This window comes from Lemur catta, chromosome 14, assembly GCF_020740605.2.
Source record: "Lemur catta isolate mLemCat1 chromosome 14, mLemCat1.pri, whole genome shotgun sequence".
NCBI classification, from domain to species: Eukaryota; Metazoa; Chordata; class Mammalia; order Primates; family Lemuridae; genus Lemur; species Lemur catta.
In genome coordinates, this window is record NC_059141.1 from 20,950,823 (window position 1) to 20,972,508 (window position 21,686).

At 34.0% G+C, this 21,686-nt stretch overlaps 1 protein-coding gene across 2 annotated transcripts in view; it reads right to left on the reverse strand.

The window, feature by feature from the left end:
* SLK (STE20 like kinase) overlaps positions 1-21,686 on the reverse strand; it is a 50,734-nt gene that overhangs the window by 5,443 nt on the left and 23,605 nt on the right. Inside the window, exons 9-18 of one of the 2 annotated variants that reach the window (XM_045568861.1) lie at positions 20,064-21,431; positions 16,860-16,990; positions 16,527-16,650; positions 14,941-15,120; positions 12,450-12,542; positions 5,560-5,689; positions 4,814-4,938; positions 4,098-4,286; positions 3,415-3,540; positions 2,361-2,474 (exon numbers count right to left, since the gene is read on the reverse strand). In XM_045568861.1, coding sequence (XP_045424817.1) covers positions 2,361-2,474; positions 3,415-3,540; positions 4,098-4,286; positions 4,814-4,938; positions 5,560-5,689; positions 12,450-12,542; positions 14,941-15,120; positions 16,527-16,650; positions 16,860-16,990; positions 20,064-21,431 — 2,580 coding nt within the window. The remainder of the gene's footprint in view (positions 1-2,360; positions 2,475-3,414; positions 3,541-4,097; positions 4,287-4,813; positions 4,939-5,559; positions 5,690-12,449; positions 12,543-14,940; positions 15,121-16,526; positions 16,651-16,859; positions 16,991-20,063; positions 21,432-21,686) is intronic. The other variant, XM_045568862.1, reaches the window with a different exon arrangement.

Consider the following 21,686-nt stretch of genomic DNA (forward strand, 5'->3'; position numbering starts at 1 on the left):
AAAACAAAGAAAGAAGAGCGGATACAGAATGCTTGCTTGAGGAGGGTATGGGGGCTATTTTATGTATAGTGATCAAAAAAAGGAACCACTGATGAAATGATATTTGAACACACAGATGCCTGAACAAAATGAAGAGGAATCTAACATCCAGATGGAAAATGGGAGCTTAGAGCTCAAACTGATATATAAACAATAATAGCAACAGCAACCATTCATTGAACCCTGACTATGGCTCAGGTTCTAGATAAGTGCTATAAAGATATCACTTTTTAAAACTTTCTTAACCGCTCCAATTGGGTAGTTGGTATTATCCTCATTTTACAAATGAGAATAACTGGGGCTAGAAATGGAAAGACACAAAATTAATCAGTATCAGCACTGACACTTGAACCCACATCTGTATGACTTAGAGTTTGTGCTCTAAACAACCCCGACTATTCAAGTTTGGGAATTGTCCATAAATACGCAACAGGTGAAACCAAGACTAGCTATAAGATCATCAATGTAAAGAAAAGAACTATGGGACTGCAAATTAATACAACCCCTGTGGAAAAGAATTTGGAGATACCTCCAAGACCTCCAAGTAGAACTACCATTTGATCCAGCAATAGCATTATTAGGCACCTACCCAAAGGAACAAAAGTCATTCTATAATAAAGATATCTGCACTCAAATGTTTACAGCAGCACAATTCACTACAGCAAGGATGTGGAAACAATCCAAGTGCCCATCAATCCATGAGTGGATTAATAAAATATCATACATGTATACAATGGAATACTACTCAATTATAAGAAACGATGGTGATCTAGCACCTCTTATATTTTCCTGGATAGAGCTTGAGCCTATCCTCTGAAGTGAGGTATCACAAGAATGGAAGAATAGGCACCACATGTCCTTGCCATCAAATTAGCACTGACTGATCAACACTAAGGTGCTCAAACAGTAATAATCTTTGGGGGTAGGGAGGGTTGGGGGTAGGTAAACTCACAACTAATGGATGTGGTGAGCATTGTAGCGGGGGAAGGGCACGTCTCAAATCATGGTTGGGATGTGACAAAGTCATAACATGTAACCAAAATGTTTGTACCCCCATAATTTCCTGAAATAAAAAAATTTAAAAAGTAAAAAAAAAGAATAGAACTAAAGGTGCAAAACTGGGAAATGCCTACATTTTAGGAAGACAAAGAAAAGATGATAAAGAGCACAGAGAATGAGTAGACATATATCACAAAAGCCAGGTGAGAAGAAAATTTTAAGAAATAAGACTTTTAATGAAAACAGATAAGGCTGTAGGATTTGGTTATTAGCTACTCATTTATGACCACTGTCAACAAGTTCAACTGGGGAGTTTGGAGTGGAAGCTAGACTACAAAGAGTTAAAAAGAGAAACTGGAGAAAGGGACTTCTCACTGCTTACCATTCTGTACCTTCTGAATTCTGAACTACATGAATGTATTAACTATTCAAAAAACTTAACAATAAATAAAATTGAAATTAAAAAGCCACACTATCAACTGACTTAGTCATTTCCTCTAGAAACCTCTGGCACACAGTAGAGGCTAAATACATTGGATGTATGGAAGAAAGGAATGGTTGAAATGTATAGCAGGCAGGAAGCCCAAAAGGGAATGAAAGTTTAAGTTTGAGGGTCAGCAGAGGGATAGGGACCATATAGTGATAGAAAAAACAACACTGAAACGGTTAATCAATAAGACCAGGCTAGCACAGAGTCAAGTACAAACAAGGAAAAGGAAGGAGAGAGGGAAGAAATCTATTTTACTGGATTTCACATTTACATAGCATACCAGGACATTGTAATATGGCTCCAGTAGACCTTGTCCAGACTTAGCTGTTATCACTTCCTTTCTTCCCTCCTTAATGCCTACACACAGGCACACACACACCCTAACGTTCCAATGATAGGGATCTATTTGTAATTATCTGTATGCATCATTTTCACTCATCCTCTTCTCTCTACTTAAATTACCCAATTCCACCCCAATCTGTCCATCCACCTAGCAAGCTCTTACTCACCCTTAAAGCCTCACTTGCCTTACAAGGCATCTCCTCTCTAAGGCCTTCCCCTGACTTTCCCAGACAGTTCTCCACCTCCTTTGCTTATAAATGCTGCTCCTTTCCCCTGTTATCTTGTACTTACCTCCTTTCAGAGCAATGATCCTACCAATTTGTAATTGCTTATCTTTAGATTCTGAACCTTTTGGAGATAAGGACTTTGTCTTTTCATCTCTATATCCTGACCTGGACTCTGTACCTGACACATATGAGGTAAAGAGCCAATAGCTGGGTGGATGGATGAGTGCAAACATTATCAATTTAATTAAAACTTTTAAAATTACCTTTTTCCTAGGTCTCAATTTCTCTCTCCACTCCTTTAATTCTTGGCTGTGTTCCTCATCTAACTCCTTTAGTTTCTGAGTCTCATGCTCAACCAACAGGTGGCATTTTTCATTCTGAAAATAAAGTTTGGATTAAAAAAAAATTCGATCAACTAAGCAATTTTTCACAAATACAATAACTTCCAAAATAATAAATTATTCATCAAACATCATGCTATTACTGAGATTTAAGTTTTCCTCTAAAAACCAAGGGCCAAGAATTATGAAATCAGTCAAAGCTTCATTTTCACAAGTTTAGAAGCTAGATGTGTTATACACCATATAAAAAGAATTTAGAATTAGTTTGAGCCTTTGTTTTTCCTAAGAAGGTTTGCTTATGCATAAAACTGACATTTCACAGAAGGAAGCTTGCATACATTTCACCCACTGGTACCAGAATGTGGGATCAGAACTATTCTACTCTAGTAAGTTAAGCAAATACATAGAGTATGCACATTGTATATACTACTCTGCAATTTTAAACATTTTAGGTTATAAACTAGATGGGCTTGCACACTCCAGGTATGGTCCAAAATCAGCCCTCTCTAAAGTAACCTTTAAATTTCTTAGGAGAAAAATTCCCTTATATCTATCACTTTTTTCAAAAACCTAGAAGAAAATCAACTATTTCCCTCTAAATGGAAGAGAAATTTTAAACTCAGAATCTGACAAAAAAAATTCAGAATCTGACAACAAAACCATTTATCTCATTTTGAAAACTTTGTACATCTTCTTGCAAAATATACTAAAAACAATACTCAATACTGCTTTTGAAAGACAATTTCCTAGGTTATAATTTAGCTTCATGTTTACATTAATCATCATTATATAAAATCTAAACAAGTATCTATGATACTAAACTGATCTTCATGTGGAGCTACACAAAAAACTCAACCTTTAAATCCTAGTATTTTCACAAGTAATGTGCAGTTTGTTTTGGCTATTATTTTCTCAAAATCAGCTATTTGTGCTGCCCGTGTACTACAAGTGTGGTTGTCATGCTTCTGTATCTAACCTGCAGCTGATGCAGTTCTCGAACATTGGCTTCACACTGCAACTGAAGATCCCGCATTTGATTTTCATGTTTCTGATGCTGAGCCATTCTCTCATTTTTCTGCCTCTTTTCTTCTTGTGCAGCAAACTACAAACAAGGAAAAACAAAAAGATAAATTATGGTTAACAGGCAATGTAATTTCTACATATTCTGATGATATAAAAGAATTTAACAAAACAAAGTAAAATAAACTAAAGCTACAAGTAATAATATGCTGTGACTCAAACCCGGAGTCTACATGATGGGGGGAGGGGAGAACTTCTGATGAAAACCTCGATCCTTCTATCTGCTTAGTGTTCTGAGTTAATTTGTGTGTGTGACCATGACTGTAGAAGTATGATAGTGAGGCCATATATTTTGACTTAAAATGTTGTCCAAGTCATCTCATTCCTTGGGCTGGTCTTAGGACCAGTCTAGCCAAGGATCTGGTGTGAGGCATGGGAGGGAGGGCTTTGCGCTCTGGGACCACCACCCTGGGAAGACTAAGTTGGTACATGTCATGTATCTAGCCCAAGTCCACAGAGTTAAAGTGAAAATCAACAAACCCAAAGCGGCTCCAAATGTTTACAACACAATTATATGGCACTTCTAAAAATCATGTGAATTTTGTAAACCTAAAAGAAGAGAATAATTTGTATATTTACCTGTTTAATTTTGTCACGGTCCTGATCTGGTGTAGCTGTTGAGTTAATCCTCAAACTTTTCTTAAACATGGCCATTCGAGTCTTAGCTTCACTGCGTTGAATCTTGGGTAATCTTGCTCTTTCTTGAGTCTGCCTGTTTTTCAATTCCTCAATAAGTCGTTGATTGTAACGCTGCATTTGTTCTGTTTCCTATGAAAGTTTTAAAGAGAATCCAGTGATATATTAAGAGATATAATTTAATACTCAGTATCCACATGTATATTCAAACATGTCATTTTATTGTTGTTTCCCATAATTACTCTCTCCCTTGTTGTATAGTGACCAGAAAAAAATTAGGCAAAAAATAATTTATAAGAAAATAAAGTTACTAGTGATAAGAGTCTTATATTGAAACTCTGTTTTACTAAGTACAGGAAGTCCAAATTTTTAAGATTCTTGAACCACAAATGTAGCCAAAATAGCTCTTTGGCAGAGAAGATGAAAATTACAATGTGTAAGAGGTCTTTAAGCACTGTAATTAGTTACCTTCCTTGTAATTTGTAGAAAAGCAGTTTGCAATCACGATCAAGATACAATTAATTACTCCAAACTTCATCAAAGAAATTTTAGGATAAAATAAAGGAAATCTAAAATTCATTCTTTAAGAAAATAAGCTTCAAAACTAAATAGGTTTACAACTTTAAAATGAATAAAAAAGAAACTTTCTTTTCACTAACCTTCTCATGGCGCTTAAGTAGCTGATGTCTTTGCATGAAATATTGATCTTTAAGTTGCTGTTTGAGCAGTTGGTGTTTTTCTTGTAAGTGTCGTTCTTCCAGCTCCCAAATTGCAGCTTCTCGAGCTAGAAGATAGCAGTTTTCAAAATGTCACTTTGCTCTCTTTATTGATGTACTTTGCTCGTCATTTTAATATTTACATAAGTGTTCTATATACACTAACTTATACACATATATTGACATTCTGAGCCATAGTAAAATTTTACCAACATAAAGATAATATCTATTTCTCTTTCCATTTTGTTCTAATGCGCTATAAACAGAGAATGTCCTACCCTGAACCAAAATTCCATTTAATCATAACAAAGAAAAAAAAAAATCTAAGCTAATTTTTTAGGGGGAATAAGTACCTAAAATTCCATTCTATCATGTAGCCATTAAGTATACCAACAATTATAAGGCATAATGAATACATAAAATTAATGAGATATATTTCTAGCACTACCTGGACAAAAGAAATTTTATGGATTATATGTCTATGTTCATTTCTGTCATAAAGGAATTCTATATTTTGCAGTATTTCTAAATTCTGAAAGACTCTTTTCTCTTATTTGCCACAACTTTCTTTATCTTTGCCTTTACCACCCTAGCGAAGAAAAGCATTCCAATAATTTCCAAGGTATATCTATGCAGTATTTTTGAGATCTCACTTCATATACACATTCATGCTGCAGAATTTAATATACCTCTCATGAGCTGTTGCTTGTTATTCAGGCACTCTCTCTCAATATTGGCCAACTCTGCCTTCTGTTGTTGGATGATCTTTTTCAGAGAGCCATCTAACTCTTGTTGTTGCTTCTGAACAAACTCTTGTTCCTATTAGACACAGTTAACCATTAATTAAATAAGTATCTAATGAACTTAACATCCACTTATCTATATAACTGTATACATTAGTGGTTAATAAAATTTCCAAGCCAAGTTTGCAAAGTTAGCTGGACTTAAAAATCACCAAAATTATACAGTACATATATAATATAAATGTATTAGTCACCCAATTCAATCTCCCAAAAAAGTATTAGAATACATAATATTCAAAACTCATTACTAAGAATGATACATAAAAAAGAAGTTTATAGCCCACTCATAATTAAAATGTCCTATTACACTAGCATTTTTGGGAAAATAGTAAATTTACAGCTTCTAAAAGTGACTATTCACTCCACTATGGTGTGACTAAAACAAGAATAAATAAGCAATGTCCTTTAGGGAGAAAGGCAATAAAATGCTAATAAGTAAAACAGATATTGGAATTTTAGGATATACATAGGAAGAAATATCAGAGCTACACTAACAGAGGAAGAAAGTTTCCATATCTATAGCCTATGCTTATAAAGAAGAAAAGTTTGAGGACCTAAGAAGAAATAATGCATTGCTAGAGAAATGTAAACTAGGAACAAGAAAGTGAGTTACATATTACGAATCTATAAACAAAATTCCTATAATCACAGAATTCTACCAACATGTTTGGGATTCACTAATTCATTCAACAAATATTTATTAAGTAGATACTATCTGCCCAAATGCCAAAATTACTTTAGAAAAAAGTCCTTCGATTATTGTGTAAGAAAAATGTTAAAGTAACTTATGGTCTTTCTGCTAGAATCACACATTTATGGAAGAAAAGGAAGAACATTCAAATTGAAGAAATGTAAATTTGGATCTCTATCCTTCTCTTGGCAGTTATAGCCAGTTGATTAGCTCAAGGGATATTCAGGTCAATTTTTGTGTGGATTTAGAATTTAGAATTGAAACAACCATAAACCCTCCTCTTATAAATCCAAGAGAAGATCAACCCCCAAGATCCACTTTAGAACTATTCTTTAGGCCTTGGACAGAGTCTGACAAGGTCTGGATCACCACCAGCCTGTTCCTCAGTCCACAAAGAAGTCTAGCAATGCTCCTTAAGATGTTTGCCTTACTACAGTGTCTCTGGAGGTGATACCGTTCATGCTATAGTGTTAAAGCAATGTGGAGTCATAAATGCTGCTGCTCTCATCTGCATCATCACTTGTACTTTAGCATAAATACAAATATATGGTAGCAGAAAGAAAAAGCTAATAAATTGCCTCTATAAAATACAATTACCAACTTGACTACAGTCACCTATAGTGACTACGGTCACTTTATCATTAAAACATCACTGACCAGAAAGAAAAAGCTAATAAATTGCCTCTATAAAATACAATTACCAACTTGACTACAGTCACCTATAGTGACTACGGTCACTTTATCATTAAAACATCACTGACCAGATGCGGTGGCTCACACCTGCAATCCTAGCACTTTGGGAGGCTGAGGCAAGAGGATCACTTGAGGCCAGGAGTTTGAGACCAGCCTGGGCAATAGAGAGAGCTCATCTCTACAAAAAACAAAAAAATTAGCCAAGCATGGTGGTATATGCCTGTAGTACCAGCTACTCAGGAGGCTGAGCCAGGAAGATCACTTGCGGCTGCAGTGAGCTATGATGATGCCACTAAACTCTAGCCCAGGCAACAGAGCAAAACTGTTTCAAAACAAAAATAAAAGCCACACACAAAAAACAAAACAAACAAACAAATCATTAACAATGTCATTGAAAAAATTTCAATGAATATTTAAATTCAGCTATAAGGACTTCTGAATTTTAAAGAGATGCAAAATCTCCATGCCTATCTTTTAAGCAGTTGTAATAAAAAAAGTTGTTCAAGCTTCCCTTTTTCCTATAGTAAATATTTGTAACAAAATTAAATTATTTCTCTAATTGTAAAACTTCTATATGCAAACTTGTTTAATAAACTTAACATAACCTGCAGATACATGGAAGGGTTTTTTTTGGTTCAACATTTTTATCATCGATTTGCATAAAAGATTTTAAAAAACAATCTGCAGACAGAAACAATGGGTCTGAATTAAATAGCATTAATATAAACCTTACATTTAGACTCAAAGAAATCAAATGCAAATATGAAGGGTGGGGTGAATAAATATTTATGTGAAAATAAAAAAAGGTAAATATAAGCCACTGCTACTAAAAAGTGAAGGAAATTTCTCATCTATGGACTTTTTATTCACATTATTTATGTCTAGATTAAACAAGGTAAGAGAAAACGTATTGTTACATGTCATGAGTTGTTCTAAGGAAAAAAAAACACAGACAAGAAAACTTTTATTAAGCACTTAGTGCTGGGCACTATATTACTTACAGGGTTACTACAATTGATAAAAGACAGTTTTGCCTTCAAGGGGCTTCCACTCAATTGGTCCAAGTACCAACAGTCTTGGTCTGTCAGTCCATATACAGAGTAGTGGGCCCCTTCCCTTAGCATCACACTTCTGAAAGTTCAAAAGTAAACTGCAGAAAACTCAAAGCTGGGAATAAAGGGTTCAGAAACCGTGCCTCACAATGAATGACTGAAAGAACTACAGAAGTATTCCTTGAAGCAGCTAATACATAAGGGGTAAAGAACAGCTCAGACTGTTTCATAGAAGCAGGGAGAACTAGTGTGCAGCTCCAGAAAGTAAAATAAGAATCAACAGGTAAAAGTCAAGGTAGGCAGATGTACAGAGGTCCTGACAATCAGAGTTAGCAAAGAACTCAGCTGCCTTATAGAGCTACGGACTTGAATAATTAAGCAGAGTCTGGATGACTACATAGTAATGGACACTGCACAAAGGATTTTTTATATTAAAGCTGAAAATTATTTGAAAAGGTCCCTCACACACTAATATATTTTCTTACCTCAAAAGAAATGAAATCTTAGTATTATTGAGCATTCACCAAATTTCCTAACTCAAAACCCAAGTACAACACATTCACAATGGAATCTGTCATTACAGATTACTTTTAGGAGTTAAAAGAGATCTTATATTCCAAAAAGATTGCACAAATTACATCTACCTTAAAAAAAAAAAAAACACACACATCCAACACATAGACATAATCACTAGTTAAGACAACAAAAGAACCCAAACTTATTAAGGCCAAATTCATTTTTAAAAATGGACACATAAATTGTAAAATGAGTGCCCTTTAAAAGCACCAGTTTAAATTCTGATAAAGAATTTTATTATATTAATCAGACAACCATAAACATGAAAAATACAACTTTGGGTTTTAGAAAACTATAAGAAAGGGTTATGTATATTGGGCTCTTTGTACAAAATGTGATCACATTAACTGAAAACAAAGGCTAAAAATGGTAATGATCAGAAAAGTGATCATAATTCATAATTTCTCATTTAAAAAAATCAATGTTTTACTTACTCTTTTAGAAAACTGTAAAAAGAATCAAACAGCTGCCAATAATTTAACAAATAAGTCTCATTTCAGGAGAGGGGAAAGGAGTGGTTGAAATCAAGCTGCATTCTATCTATTCCAATTGTATATATCAAACATCACAAACAAAAATTATAGTGTTAAATGAGGAAGTCATCTCCCTGTGGAAACTGTGAGAAAGAATACAGCCTGGAATTCCAGACTTAACTTAAAACTACAATGAGGAGAATAGCAGCTCACTTATTCATAACTATTTGAATAAATGGAAACCACAGTTAAATGGAACTAAAATTACTATTTTTAACATGGCTTTTCTGACCATATCCATAATTAAAACATCTAAATAAACATATATGCAATCAAAATGTCACTTCACACAAAGATAAAAATCTAATCACAGCATTCAATTTCTCACATGTGCAAATCTCATAAAATACTATTGGGAAGGTATTTTACTTTTCTTGAAAGAAGGTGAAAATTTCAAATTAGAATTTATGGTTTTAGAAATTAGACGTAGATAGAAAAAAGAACACTGTATTAAAAGTGTTCTAGTTCCAGCTCTACCATTAATCTCTTATGTGACTTTAAGTAGATCACTTAGTCTTCTATGCCTCAATTTCTTCATCTGTGAAATGGATATACTCCATCCCTATATTAGGATGATGGCAGTGAGAATCAAATGTGAAAACTCTTCGAAGAATACTGTACTGTACTATAAAGTCAGGTTATTACTATTATTTTCATTATAGACATTTATCATCTATCTATCTTCTAGATAGCAGCAAATGAAGTCAACAATGAAAAGGCACATGTGAGTCAAAGAAAAAGCAGGTAAAACAGAAGGCATCCTCCCACAGGCACGTGGGACTTACGTCCTGCATTTGGGCGTTGAAGACTGCACAAGATGACAACTGAAAAGACTGAATCATGACCTGAGCAACACCCTGTGGATTAGAATACAACGCATCTCCCAGGTGAGAATATATCTGAATGACTTTTTGTAAATGGAAAGAATAATTATATGAGTTTCTAGAGGCCTGGAACAAGTCACTTAACAGAAGAGCCTCTTTCTCATTTATAAAATGAAGGATTTGAACTTGATCAGTGATTTCTAAACTCCATTGTGTTGCTGTTGTTTTTTAAACCAGTAGAATCCTCTTTTTAAAAACTCACCAAAAAAGCTCAATTTATAAAACAGATCAAAACTGGTGCTGCTTTAGTTGAAGTAGAAGCAGGGACCTACAGCCCATGGTTCTTGTCTTTGTAAGGATTCCCAGAATTGCTTTTTCCAAACTCAAAAGCTCCTGGGAGCTCACTTTGAAAACCACTGGGCTCAGATTATCAAATATATTTTAGGTCCATGAGTATATGGTTATTATTTATAAATTCTCAAAAACAGTTTAAAATAGACTCTGTAAAGTTATCAAGTTCTGGTACCTTCATTAAAAGCAGTAGAAATACTTTTAAAATTTGTTAGATTACTATATTCCTCATTAAATTTACCAAAGGAATTTACTATTACTTCCAGCTCTAGTTGGAAAATACAGGCCACCCCAAAAATTGTATGAAAAATACCAACAAAATTTTATTAAAGCATAAGACCATCTAATTCATTCAACACTAAATTCTCAATTTTGACTCGAGTTTAATATATTACCTTTTGTAATTAAAAAAGTCTATATTCCTTTATAAGGCAAAACCATAGTGCTATTATCTGGTTTGAAATCCACATTAACCAAAAGTAGATGTGTGGCCAGCAAGGACTTCCTCTTCACTTGTTAACAAGATGTGGCCAAGAACTACTGGGTCAAGCTGATAAAAGTTTAGATGCAGCACAGAACATGTAGCTTAAATATGAGAGGCAGTATGGTGTGGTGGTTCCATGTAAGAAATGTGGAGCTACTATCTGGATGAGAATCCTGGCTCTACAACTAACCAAGTATGTGACCTTGGAAGAGTCACCCATCTTTCCTCTGCTTTAGTTCCCTCACCTGTAAAATGCGGGTAATAAGAGTGATTACCTCAAGAGTAACTAGATTAAATGAGTTCATACACGTAAAGCATCTAGAACACTGCCTCACACATAGTAAATGCTGTGTTTGCTATTAGCACCTTAAACTAGCAGTTCCAACACCAAGCCAAGACAAAAACGTTTCAATGGCTCATGGCAAGAAAAAAACCAAAAGCAAACTAAATTTACTTAGGTAAGCTGGCTTTATTTAAATTTTAAATTCCAAGATTATGTTTTCCTTATTTTTCATAGTATTAAAAATATTTCTCCTTAGAAATCATAATGACCAGTAAATGGCAGTTTTTAAATATCCGTATTTAGCAAAATTTAAAAAAAAAAAATTTTTTTAATGGCAGTCTATGGTCCCTAGTGGTTTTTGTTGTTTCTATGCTTCATTTTATGGGTCTATAAAGTCTAAAAGTCTGGGAACCACTTTTTAAATCACATAAAACCACATTAAAAAAATAATTCGAAGCAACAATACATAATCCATGTTTCTTTTTCCTCTCATTGATATACGTAACTAAAAATTGTCCAAAAAATTAAAAGATTTCCCTTTCTTTGTTAAAAAAAAAAAAAAGATCTTGTAAAGTCATGTAAGATGATTCTAGAAATTCTATTAAAATACTACTTTATCTAGTTTTGTAAAGAATTCACTGATCTTCTGATAAGGCTCAACCATATCATAACCTAGATCAAGTTTATTTATTTAACTCCATGAAGTAAAAATAGTCTATTCATCCAACTGCTGGATTCTGAACCAAAAAGAAAAATAACATACTTAATATTTAAAATCTGGTTTTAAAGTTGCTTATGTTGTTGAGCTTACAAGTAATAAATGTTTGATCTACCGTTTGACATTACCGTTTACAATTTTTCTTCTAATTTTGAACTTTATAGAAATTATGGCCTTTTAATAGGCATACTTTTTGTAAGCACAATGCTTATATATTCACCCTCTATTTTTCTGTCCTAAAACGTCATCTATCAAAAATTGGCATTACTACTTAACAATGTAAGTTCTCATCATCATTAATATCAGATAACAGTGGATTATTCATTAATATACTTGTTTATTTCATCTGGATTCAACTTTCCAAACATTCCATTTAATCTCATATTAGCAACTTAAATGTCACCTTAGTGTGAATTTAGTACTACATAAAGATGATCTTGGGAATCTTTGGATGGGAGAAGTCAACGTTATATAATAATTACAGTTAAAATTTACCCTTTCAACCATGGTTCACTGAGCTGTGAGAAAATGGTGCTTTCTGGTTTTAGTAGCATTAAGCTGCTGCTGTTACCTGAGCATGCTGGCTTTGTGCAAGCTCCTCTTTCCTGCGTTTCATGAGCTCTTTTCTCAGCTCTTTGGGTGCTTTCTCCACTTCATTTATAACCTACAGTGTATAAGCATGCAGGAGGTGGGGAAATAATACTTTCTCCACAGCAAGCATTTGTGTGAGCAGACAAGCTACAAATCAAATATTAAAGTTGTTAAAAAGTTCCTTTCAACATGCATTAGCATAGGTGTTAGTTTGGTGAAAAAGAATGAAAGGATAGAACATGCATAATCTCAGTGCAGAAAGGGACATTACACCATAGGAAAGGTTAATTAGTTGCTTAATTATCCCTATATATCATTTTTCTCTTAAAGATCCAAAGACAATCAGTGAAGAATTACTTGCAGCACTGATGCTGAACTAAAGGTGATAAACTCAACTGACCTGGAAAGATCGTCAAATTACAAACATATCTATTGACACTGTTTGAAATATTGAATATAAGGAAAGCTAATGGCCATTTATAAAAGTGTAAAATTTCTTAATTGGCTTGATCATACCAAAGAAATAATTCTAAATGAAATCCATTTAAGGAGACAAAATAAAAAAGGATAAAGGAAAGCATGTCTTAGAATACACAAAGGAGAAATAAATGGATATGAAGTTTTTTTTCATAAAACACACCATTTTATACACGGTGTGATAAAAATGAACATATCTGATAATCTTGTGTAGGATTAGAATAACATTCTCCTTTGCTGATAATGTAAGCCAAACTTGTCAACTTAAAAATCAGTAATATAAGCACTCTTTAACAGTTTAGTAAGCTATGATTTACTATACCAGATAAAGTACAAGATGAAGTACATTTTAAAGTTCCTTCTTTTAATCATTTCAAAATCCTAGATGTGTATTTCATCTAACAATAGATCTATAATCCAACTATGAAAAACTATCATGTAGAAGCACCAAAAGAAACCAGATTCCAAATCACCACATGCTATTGATGGTCCGTGAAAGAGACTGATTTTGATTTAACATAGTGTATTTAAAATTTCCCATCAGTAATCCCTCATGAAGCCAAATCACCATCAAAAGGAAGAGACTCCCCAAATGCAAGAAGTTTAGCGATAAGGAAAAAAAAATACATAATGTAATTATTTAAAGTAGCATTGATTTCAAACATGTTCACTGTCTAAAACTCTCCCACCCCAAAACAATAACTAGAGACTTTAATACATTTAGGATTAAGCCACATATTTACTTGTGAAAATTTTTTTAATTTAATTTGATATAAAGTATAATCTCTCAATAAAAACTACCCATGGTTTTGACAAAATTAACATGTAGGCCCAGTAAAGTCATACCTCATAATATATAGAGAGCAAATTCTACATAAAACATAATGAACAGTAACAAAACAGCGATTTCTAGAAATGGAAGCCACATCAAATAAAATTACACAGCACTTCATCCATCTTTACCTAAAGAAATCAAAGAACATACTGCATTTATTAATGTTCAACTCTATTCTTTTTAAAACAGATCCTTAGGATGTAGCAATATGACATTCAATTTTCCTCAAAACTTAAATGTTAGACTCAATGAATCTGGGTATTTGAGATGTGTAACAAAAGTGAAAATGCATTTACTAGTTTGGTTGAGGTTTTTTTTTGATCCAACCCTAATAAAATTGATCATAATTTTTGTCCGTAGGGTCTTTTATATCACAGAAAGGTAAATCCTCCTCCTACACTGAAGATGTAAACTAAATCATAAAATTATTTCTGAAAACTGCTTATATGTAAAGGTTTCATAGTTTTAATTTGGGATGAAAAGAGACACCTAATATAATATGTAAATCATCTTTCTGAATCAATGACAATCTTTCTTAGTAAATAATATTGCAAAAAATTCTATAACAATATGGAACAGTTTCAGGAAAAATGAATAAACTCATTCTCATCAAATGACTTTATAGATACTTTCTACTTTTGATTCTTCAAAGAAACTCACAATTTCATGAGCTTATAGATATTATTTAGAATTTCAGATTATTCAGCTTTTCTTTGGCACAACGTTCAAGAAAGACAAAAAAGCTAATCAAGAAAGAAATTGTTAAAAGTATAATAATTGCTGAATAACGAATTATTGCTGCCACCAGCAAACACAACAGCAAGTTTTCATAAAAAAAGATATTTCTATGTAAGGCCCTAAATATGTTGCACTAATAAAAAGAATTAAACTCAATTTGAAGACTTGGTTCAAGGTTTAGCTGGATATTTAGTGGTAGTTTGTGAACCTGAACAGGCCATTAAAACCTCTTTTACTCCACTCTTCTGGGCATAAAATGAGGATAACACCTGACCTTACTATTACCTTATATGACTGTAGGGAAGACTGAAAGAAAGAATGAATTCTTAACTATCAAGTATTATTCCTATTTCCTTAGTAAGTCTTAAATTTACATGTAAAAAAAATAGCTTCAGTAATTAAAAACAGTAGTTAGAATTACCTCCTTCTTTCGGTTCTTTAGTATATTCTGAAATTTGGACAGCTCTTTCTCTTGTTCTCCTTTAATGCGTTTGGCTTCATCTCGCAAGCGATTTGTGTGTTCTTGTTCCAGACGTTCAATAGTCTGTTTCTGCTGTTTTTCTAGATTCTCGATTTCCTGATCATAATGTCGCTTTTTACTCTGTAAAACAATGTAACTCAAGATGATTGACTATCACTCATATTAACTTACTATAGTGAAGATGTTTTCTAAGAGCACATAACTAGCATTTAAGTTCAGTGATGTGCTATAATCTTTGCAATACCAAACAAGTCAAATGCACTAAAATGTGTTATGAAATTTTTCCAAAAAATCAGTTCATTTTTTGTTCTAATAATGGAAAATGTTTTCTCTATTACACGTGTAGTAGAATGTTCAAAACTTTCCGACAATCCAGAATACCCAGTTGTTATGAAGTACTAAAGCAAGTTAGAAAAATGTCAATATTTATCCAATAAAATTCTGATAAAGAGCTTACTTGAAGTCTGTTTTAATATCATTATTTAATAATAATAGTAATATTACTTGTCATTTTCAGATTTACTCTTCCTCATTAAGGTTATTAAAATAAACATCCTATTCCATTGGAACAAATCTTTTGGAATTATAAATCTACTTTGTCAACAAGACTCCTATTTATGTAATACTCAAGTAACATTGCAATTCTAGATATAGGTATACTTCAATATTTGTAAAGGAGGCTTTTTTAAAAATTGAAAAGCAAAACATTTTAGAAAATATCTGAGGGGAGAGACAGTTTTTATAAGGTTGTGAAAAACAATATAAGCACTATAAAAATACTCAATGAGAACAAAAGTTCATTTTCTTAGGAATTCTCAGTTATAATCCAACACATGTAATCAACAATGTCACACTTCACACAAAACAATCTTTACCACTTAGAATTATAAGACAGCAGAAGGACTATATTCAAAACATGAATACTTCTAACATTCCAAATGATCTTTTTTCTAACCTAATGTTAAAGCAGATATTCAACATAAATTACTGACATTTTCTATCACATTACTAATTCCTTCCCCAAATTTGGACACAAGGTAAAAACTGAAGGACTTAGTGACAATTACCCTTGACTAGTCAGCACTGTTTGTTCTAACAGCAGTGAATAGGGATTTGGAGGCTTAACTGTAGGTGCCAGAAAAGAAAGTATATTTTTAAAAAGCCCTTGAGAAGTCCCCCTACTCAGCCAGGTTTGAAGACAACTGCTCTAGACTGGCTTAAAATCTTGGATTCTAATTCTGAAGGATTAAATTGGAGCACTAAAAAATTATCCAGCAATAGGCATACTTTCTAAGCCATCTATCGGCTTCATGATTTTAAGTTTTCATGATTTGGATGGACAATCCTTACAAGAAAAGAACCACCCACACAAAAAAAAGGCATCCAAAACACCAAAAAGATAAAGGCCAAAATACATCATAAAGCCAGAGAAATCTAGCCATCAGAGAACAAGTTCTAAAACCCGCTAGTGTGATTTTTCACTAAATTTCATTAACACAAAATGGTACAAAAATCTAAGACTTTACCATCATTTCCTGCTCAAAGCGCCGGAAAATTTGTTCTCGTTGTTGCTGCAGTTTACTATTAAGCTGTTGTTGGGCTCGTTGCTCTTCTTTTTGAAGAAATCTTAATTCCCGAAGTTCCTGACGTCTGATAAAATTTAGTGGTAATGACAGAGAAAGTAAAAATTACACCTTTGAAGTAACACTTTAAAAAAAAAAGCTTAATTTTTTTTTTTCAAAGGGAAGAGTAGCAAAAGAATAATCCAAAATCAGCCAAGAATTTACCCTTGTTTCTCTAGTCTTCAGAGACTGAAAAGAAGTTAGAAACTAGTTTTAATTAGTTGTTTCTCTACTCACCTAAGAAACCTCAATTCTTCAGTTTTGGAATCACTATCTGTAACTATCTTTGACGTTGTTACACTCACTTCTACACCATCAACAATAAATTTGCGTGTTTTCTTCAATGTTTTCTTTTGTCTTCTTGTTTCCTGAGTGAGATTTTATTTTAGTTAGGCTGTGCAGAGGCAATACTGAAGGTAGAGAACATTTTCTTCTTTAAAAAAAAAAAAACAACTGAATAGCAATGAAGACTATAAGTATGAATAAACAACAGTAAAGATTAATCTGTGGAACCAATTATATCACCTTAAACCTTATCTGACTTACACATGACTTTACAGATGAAATCAAATTTTTTAGAAGTGAAATTATGCATTTTGATGATGTACATGTATAACTTTATGACATCACATCATAATTAGGCAAAAGTGATAATAAGCAATTCACATAAATAACTAATTAGTATAACTTTTACATGTTAACCATTTTTTCTTCAACTTTTCACGTTGTAGATTCTCAGATATCTCGCTTTTTAACTGACAAAACACTTAAAAATGAATTCTGGGGCTCATACCTTCGATCAATGAAGTCTGGTGGTGGCTGGGAATCTACTTTTTGAAAAAGCTCTCAGGTAATTTTTTTTTTCAGGTAATTTTTAAACACTGCCAATACTGGGAATAAAAATCTATTTAATCATTAACAATAATATCAACAGCCCTCCTCCATCTCAGGAACAGAGATGAATGTGTGATCTTAGAGTTATTACAAAGACAGCACCTCTACTGCACCCAAAAAGTACCAGATCTGGCCAGAAGCAGTGGCTCATGCCTGTAATCGTAGCTCTTTGGGAGGCTGAGGGGGAGGGATCCCTTGAGGCCATGAGTTCAAGACGAGCCTGAGGAACATAAGGGAGACTCCATTTCTACATAAAATAGAAAAATTAGCTGGGCATGGTGACATGCACCTATAGTCCCAGAAGCTTGGGAGGCTAAGGCAGAAGGATCACTTGAGCGCAGGAGTTGGAGGTTGCAGTGAGCTATGATGGCACCACTGTACTTTAGCCTAGGTGACAGAGCAAGACCCTGACTCAAAAAAAAGTACCAATCTGCCTGCTAGCTATTGCCTAAAATTCTTTATCAAGATTAAAGTCTTCATTCCTCAACTCGTATCCAAAAACTTTTAAATACAAACAAATAATAGAAGATAATAGAAGGATAACACTCCTAACACATTTTGGTAAAGAGAATAACTGTTGAGAGAGAGCAAGCAGGTAATTACTTGGGTTTGTTTTTTGTTTTTGTTTTTTTTTTGAGACAGGTCTTGCTCTGTCACCCAAGCTGGAGTACAGTGGCACATTACAGCTCACTGTAACTTTGAACTCTTGGGCTCAGGGGATCTTCCCATCTCAGCCTCGGGAGTGGTTAGGACTACAGGTGCATGCCATCACATCTGGCTAATTATTATTATTATTTTTATTTATTTATTTATTTTTAGAGATGGTGTCTCGCTATGTTGCCAAGGCTGGTCTTGGATCTCCTGGCCTCAAGGGATCCTCCCACCTCAGCCTCCCAAAGGGCTGGAATTATATTTGTGAGCCACTGCATCTGGCCAATTACTTGCTTTTGATACTGGGGAAAGGGTTAGAAAGCAGAGGAAGCAAAAGTGGAAATACTAAACTCAAAATGTATTAGAATTGTAAACAGTTTGTCTTTGGCACCTTCCAATCACCTTTCTACAACCACTCTTCTTACTGTTCTATTCTTCAAGTTCCCAGTATCCTCATGGTCTTCTTCCTAACCCCTGGACTATGGTACCGTATCTAGGTTTCCTCTAAAATCTAAAACTGGCATGCTCTAAAAAGTACATCTATCTCCCCTTAACCTCCAAGCTTCACATTTCTTCAGCTCCTACTAAAGTTCCACAATTAATATTTTAATTTATACATAAGTATTTGCATTTTTAAAGATGCTGATTAAGTCAGTGAATGAATTTTAGATTTGCAGACCTTCAATCAGTTTTACCAATCTAAATTGGTAAAACTAACTAAAAAATCTAAATTGGTAGAACTGACTAAAGAAAATTCAGGGAACACAGGTAATAATTTGGGGCAGACAGGCAAGCTGATCAGTCATGTCCTGGAGTCCTGTCTCTAAGTCAGTTTTCCTAGGTTGTTTCTGCTTTTCTGTCTTCTGTTCTGCTACTTAACAACCAAAGATCTCTAAGAAGTATTTTCCAAAGGGTAGTACATGGTTCACCTGCATTAGAATTCCATGGGATCTTTTGTTACAAATACTAATTCCTGGGACTCATCTCAGACTTCTACAAGCTCCCACCGCTAACTCCTAAGCAAACAAAGATTTGAGAATTATGCTCTAAAAGCTCCAGGTATACTAGGTTCTAGTGTTTGGTTTTGTTTGTTTTCCCCACAATGGTTCTCATGGCAGTAAGAATACCTGTGACTTTATGGTTCAGTGATAAATCTAGGATTGTTTACACCCTAAGCATGCTTAAAAATAGACCGTTCTTTCAATTTCTCAATTTTTTCATATATTATTGATTCTTGCTAAAGTCACATCCAGATACATGTGATAAAAATACCTAAATCATAACCAAGCAACCATATTGTACTGTTTATCTATATTCAGTTTGCAAAAATAGGTAGGTCCGGCCGGGCACAGTGGCTCATGCCTGTAATCCTAGCACTCTGGGAGGCAGAAGCGCGTGGATTGTTTGAGCTCAGGAGTTCGAGACCAGCCTGAGCAAGCCCCCGTCTCTACAAAAAAAAAATAGAAAGAAATTATCTGGACAACTAAAACTATATAGAAAAAATTAGCCGGGCATGGTGGCGCATGCCTGTAGTCCCAGCTACTCGGGAGGCTGAGGCAGGAGGATCGCTTGAGCCCAGGAGTTTGAGGTTGCTATGAGCTAGGCTGACGCCACAGCACTCACTCTAGCCCGGGCAACAGAGTGAGACTCTGTCTCAAAAAAAAAAATTAAAAAAAAAAATATGTAGATCCTACCAAAAAATTTAAAGATTACATCCAGAATCTCTCTCCTTAGTTCTTTTCAATTGATTACCTTCATAAGCCATAAATATTTATAGGGTTAATACTATTATACAGTGATTTAGTGCTGTTTTATTTTTAAGACATCAATTTCACATAAACTCTGAATTGCCAAAATGACAAAGAAAATCCCAAACAAGAACCTGTGTACACTTACTTGTAAAGATATTGATCCACTGTCTTTAGTTTTACTGAGGAAGCTAGAGATGGATAAATTCAAGTCAATGCTGCTGTTATCAGCAGTAGAACCAGTGCCTGAATCAGCATCATTTTCCTTTTGATTCTCAGATTCTGGAAGCAGCATGGTTTCAGTTTTTGACAAAGCACCGATTTCTCCTTTATTTTCTGCATCTCCAGAGTTGATATTAATACTGGGTATTAGAACAGGCTGAGGTTCACTGGGCTGTGAAACTGCAGTAACCTGAGGTTCTATTTTAATTGGCACTTCACATGGCATTTCTTTTTTCTCTGTATCTATCTGAGTAGTGGCTTTATGAGCATCCTGAGTTTCACCTCCTAAAGCCTTTTGGTCAACATCAATCACTACATTTCCGACCTCTATTTTTTCTGTGCTACTTGACTCAGTAATTTCTTCAACCTCATTTGTCCCTAGTTCTTCTTTGGTCTCCAATATGTTCTCTGAACTGTTTATTAATTGTTCCTTACTTTTACCTTCTACAGATTTTTGATCTAGCTCATTAGTTTCAACTATTTCTTTAATAGAAACTTCCTTAGTACCACCAGCCTCAGGACCCTCCTCGGGCTTGCTTATTAACTTCTGGTCTACTTCAATCACTTCTTCCCCATCATTACTCTGAGTATCCTCAGCACTGTTTTCAACAACCTTCTGAACATCTACTGCCTCGTTTACTTCTACCACATTACTTGTATCGTTGATCACATCTTTTTGAGTTTTGTCATCTTTTCCCAATTTCTCTTGGCTGTCCTCCTTTTTAAGTCCAACTTCACTATCAATTGTCTGAATATCTGCCTCTTTTTCTCCAGTCTCTTGAGTAACTGAATCTATTGTTTGAATAACAGTATCTTTAATTTCAGATTTTATAAGCCTATTTTCAAATGTCTGTTTCTCTTCCTGATCCCTTTCTTCCTCAGATTTTAGATTATCTTCAATGTTTGTTTCTAAAGTTACCGCTGCATTATTCTCTTTTCCTTCACTGACTGAATTAGTGTTCACAGTTTCTTGGTCTTCTGTATCAGGTAGATTTTCAGACTCAGGTCTCTTCTCTCTCCCATTCTCTTTGATTACTGTTGTTCTATTATGGAGTTCAGCCATAGCTTCTAAATGAGCATCGTCAACAAGTTCATTAATTCTATCCATAGCCTTTTCAGGTTCATCAGTGGTAGGTTTTTCAATAAGAACTTTGTTGTTGAATTTATCTTCAGAAGTATTACGTTCTGTCTTTTCTGAGACAGATTCCAAAATACAAGCATTTTGTGAAAGTTTATCTTCTTCAGAGCTGGCAATACTAAGGTCAGAGGAGGCACGCTTATCTGAAGGTATTGGCTAGAAAAGATTTTATACATTTTAGTATTAAAAAATGATCTCAAGATGGTGACTAAAACAATGTTTACATATATGTGATGATTTAATATCTTTATTCAATAAATGTTCAAGTTATAAAAATAATTTAAAGAATTGACAATTCTTCACATAATAAATATAACAAAAATACGTAACAAGGAGCAACTTTGCTACTAATATTCATCTCTAAAATTAAAGGTTTTGTACTACCACCCATCAATCCTTAGATACAGGTAC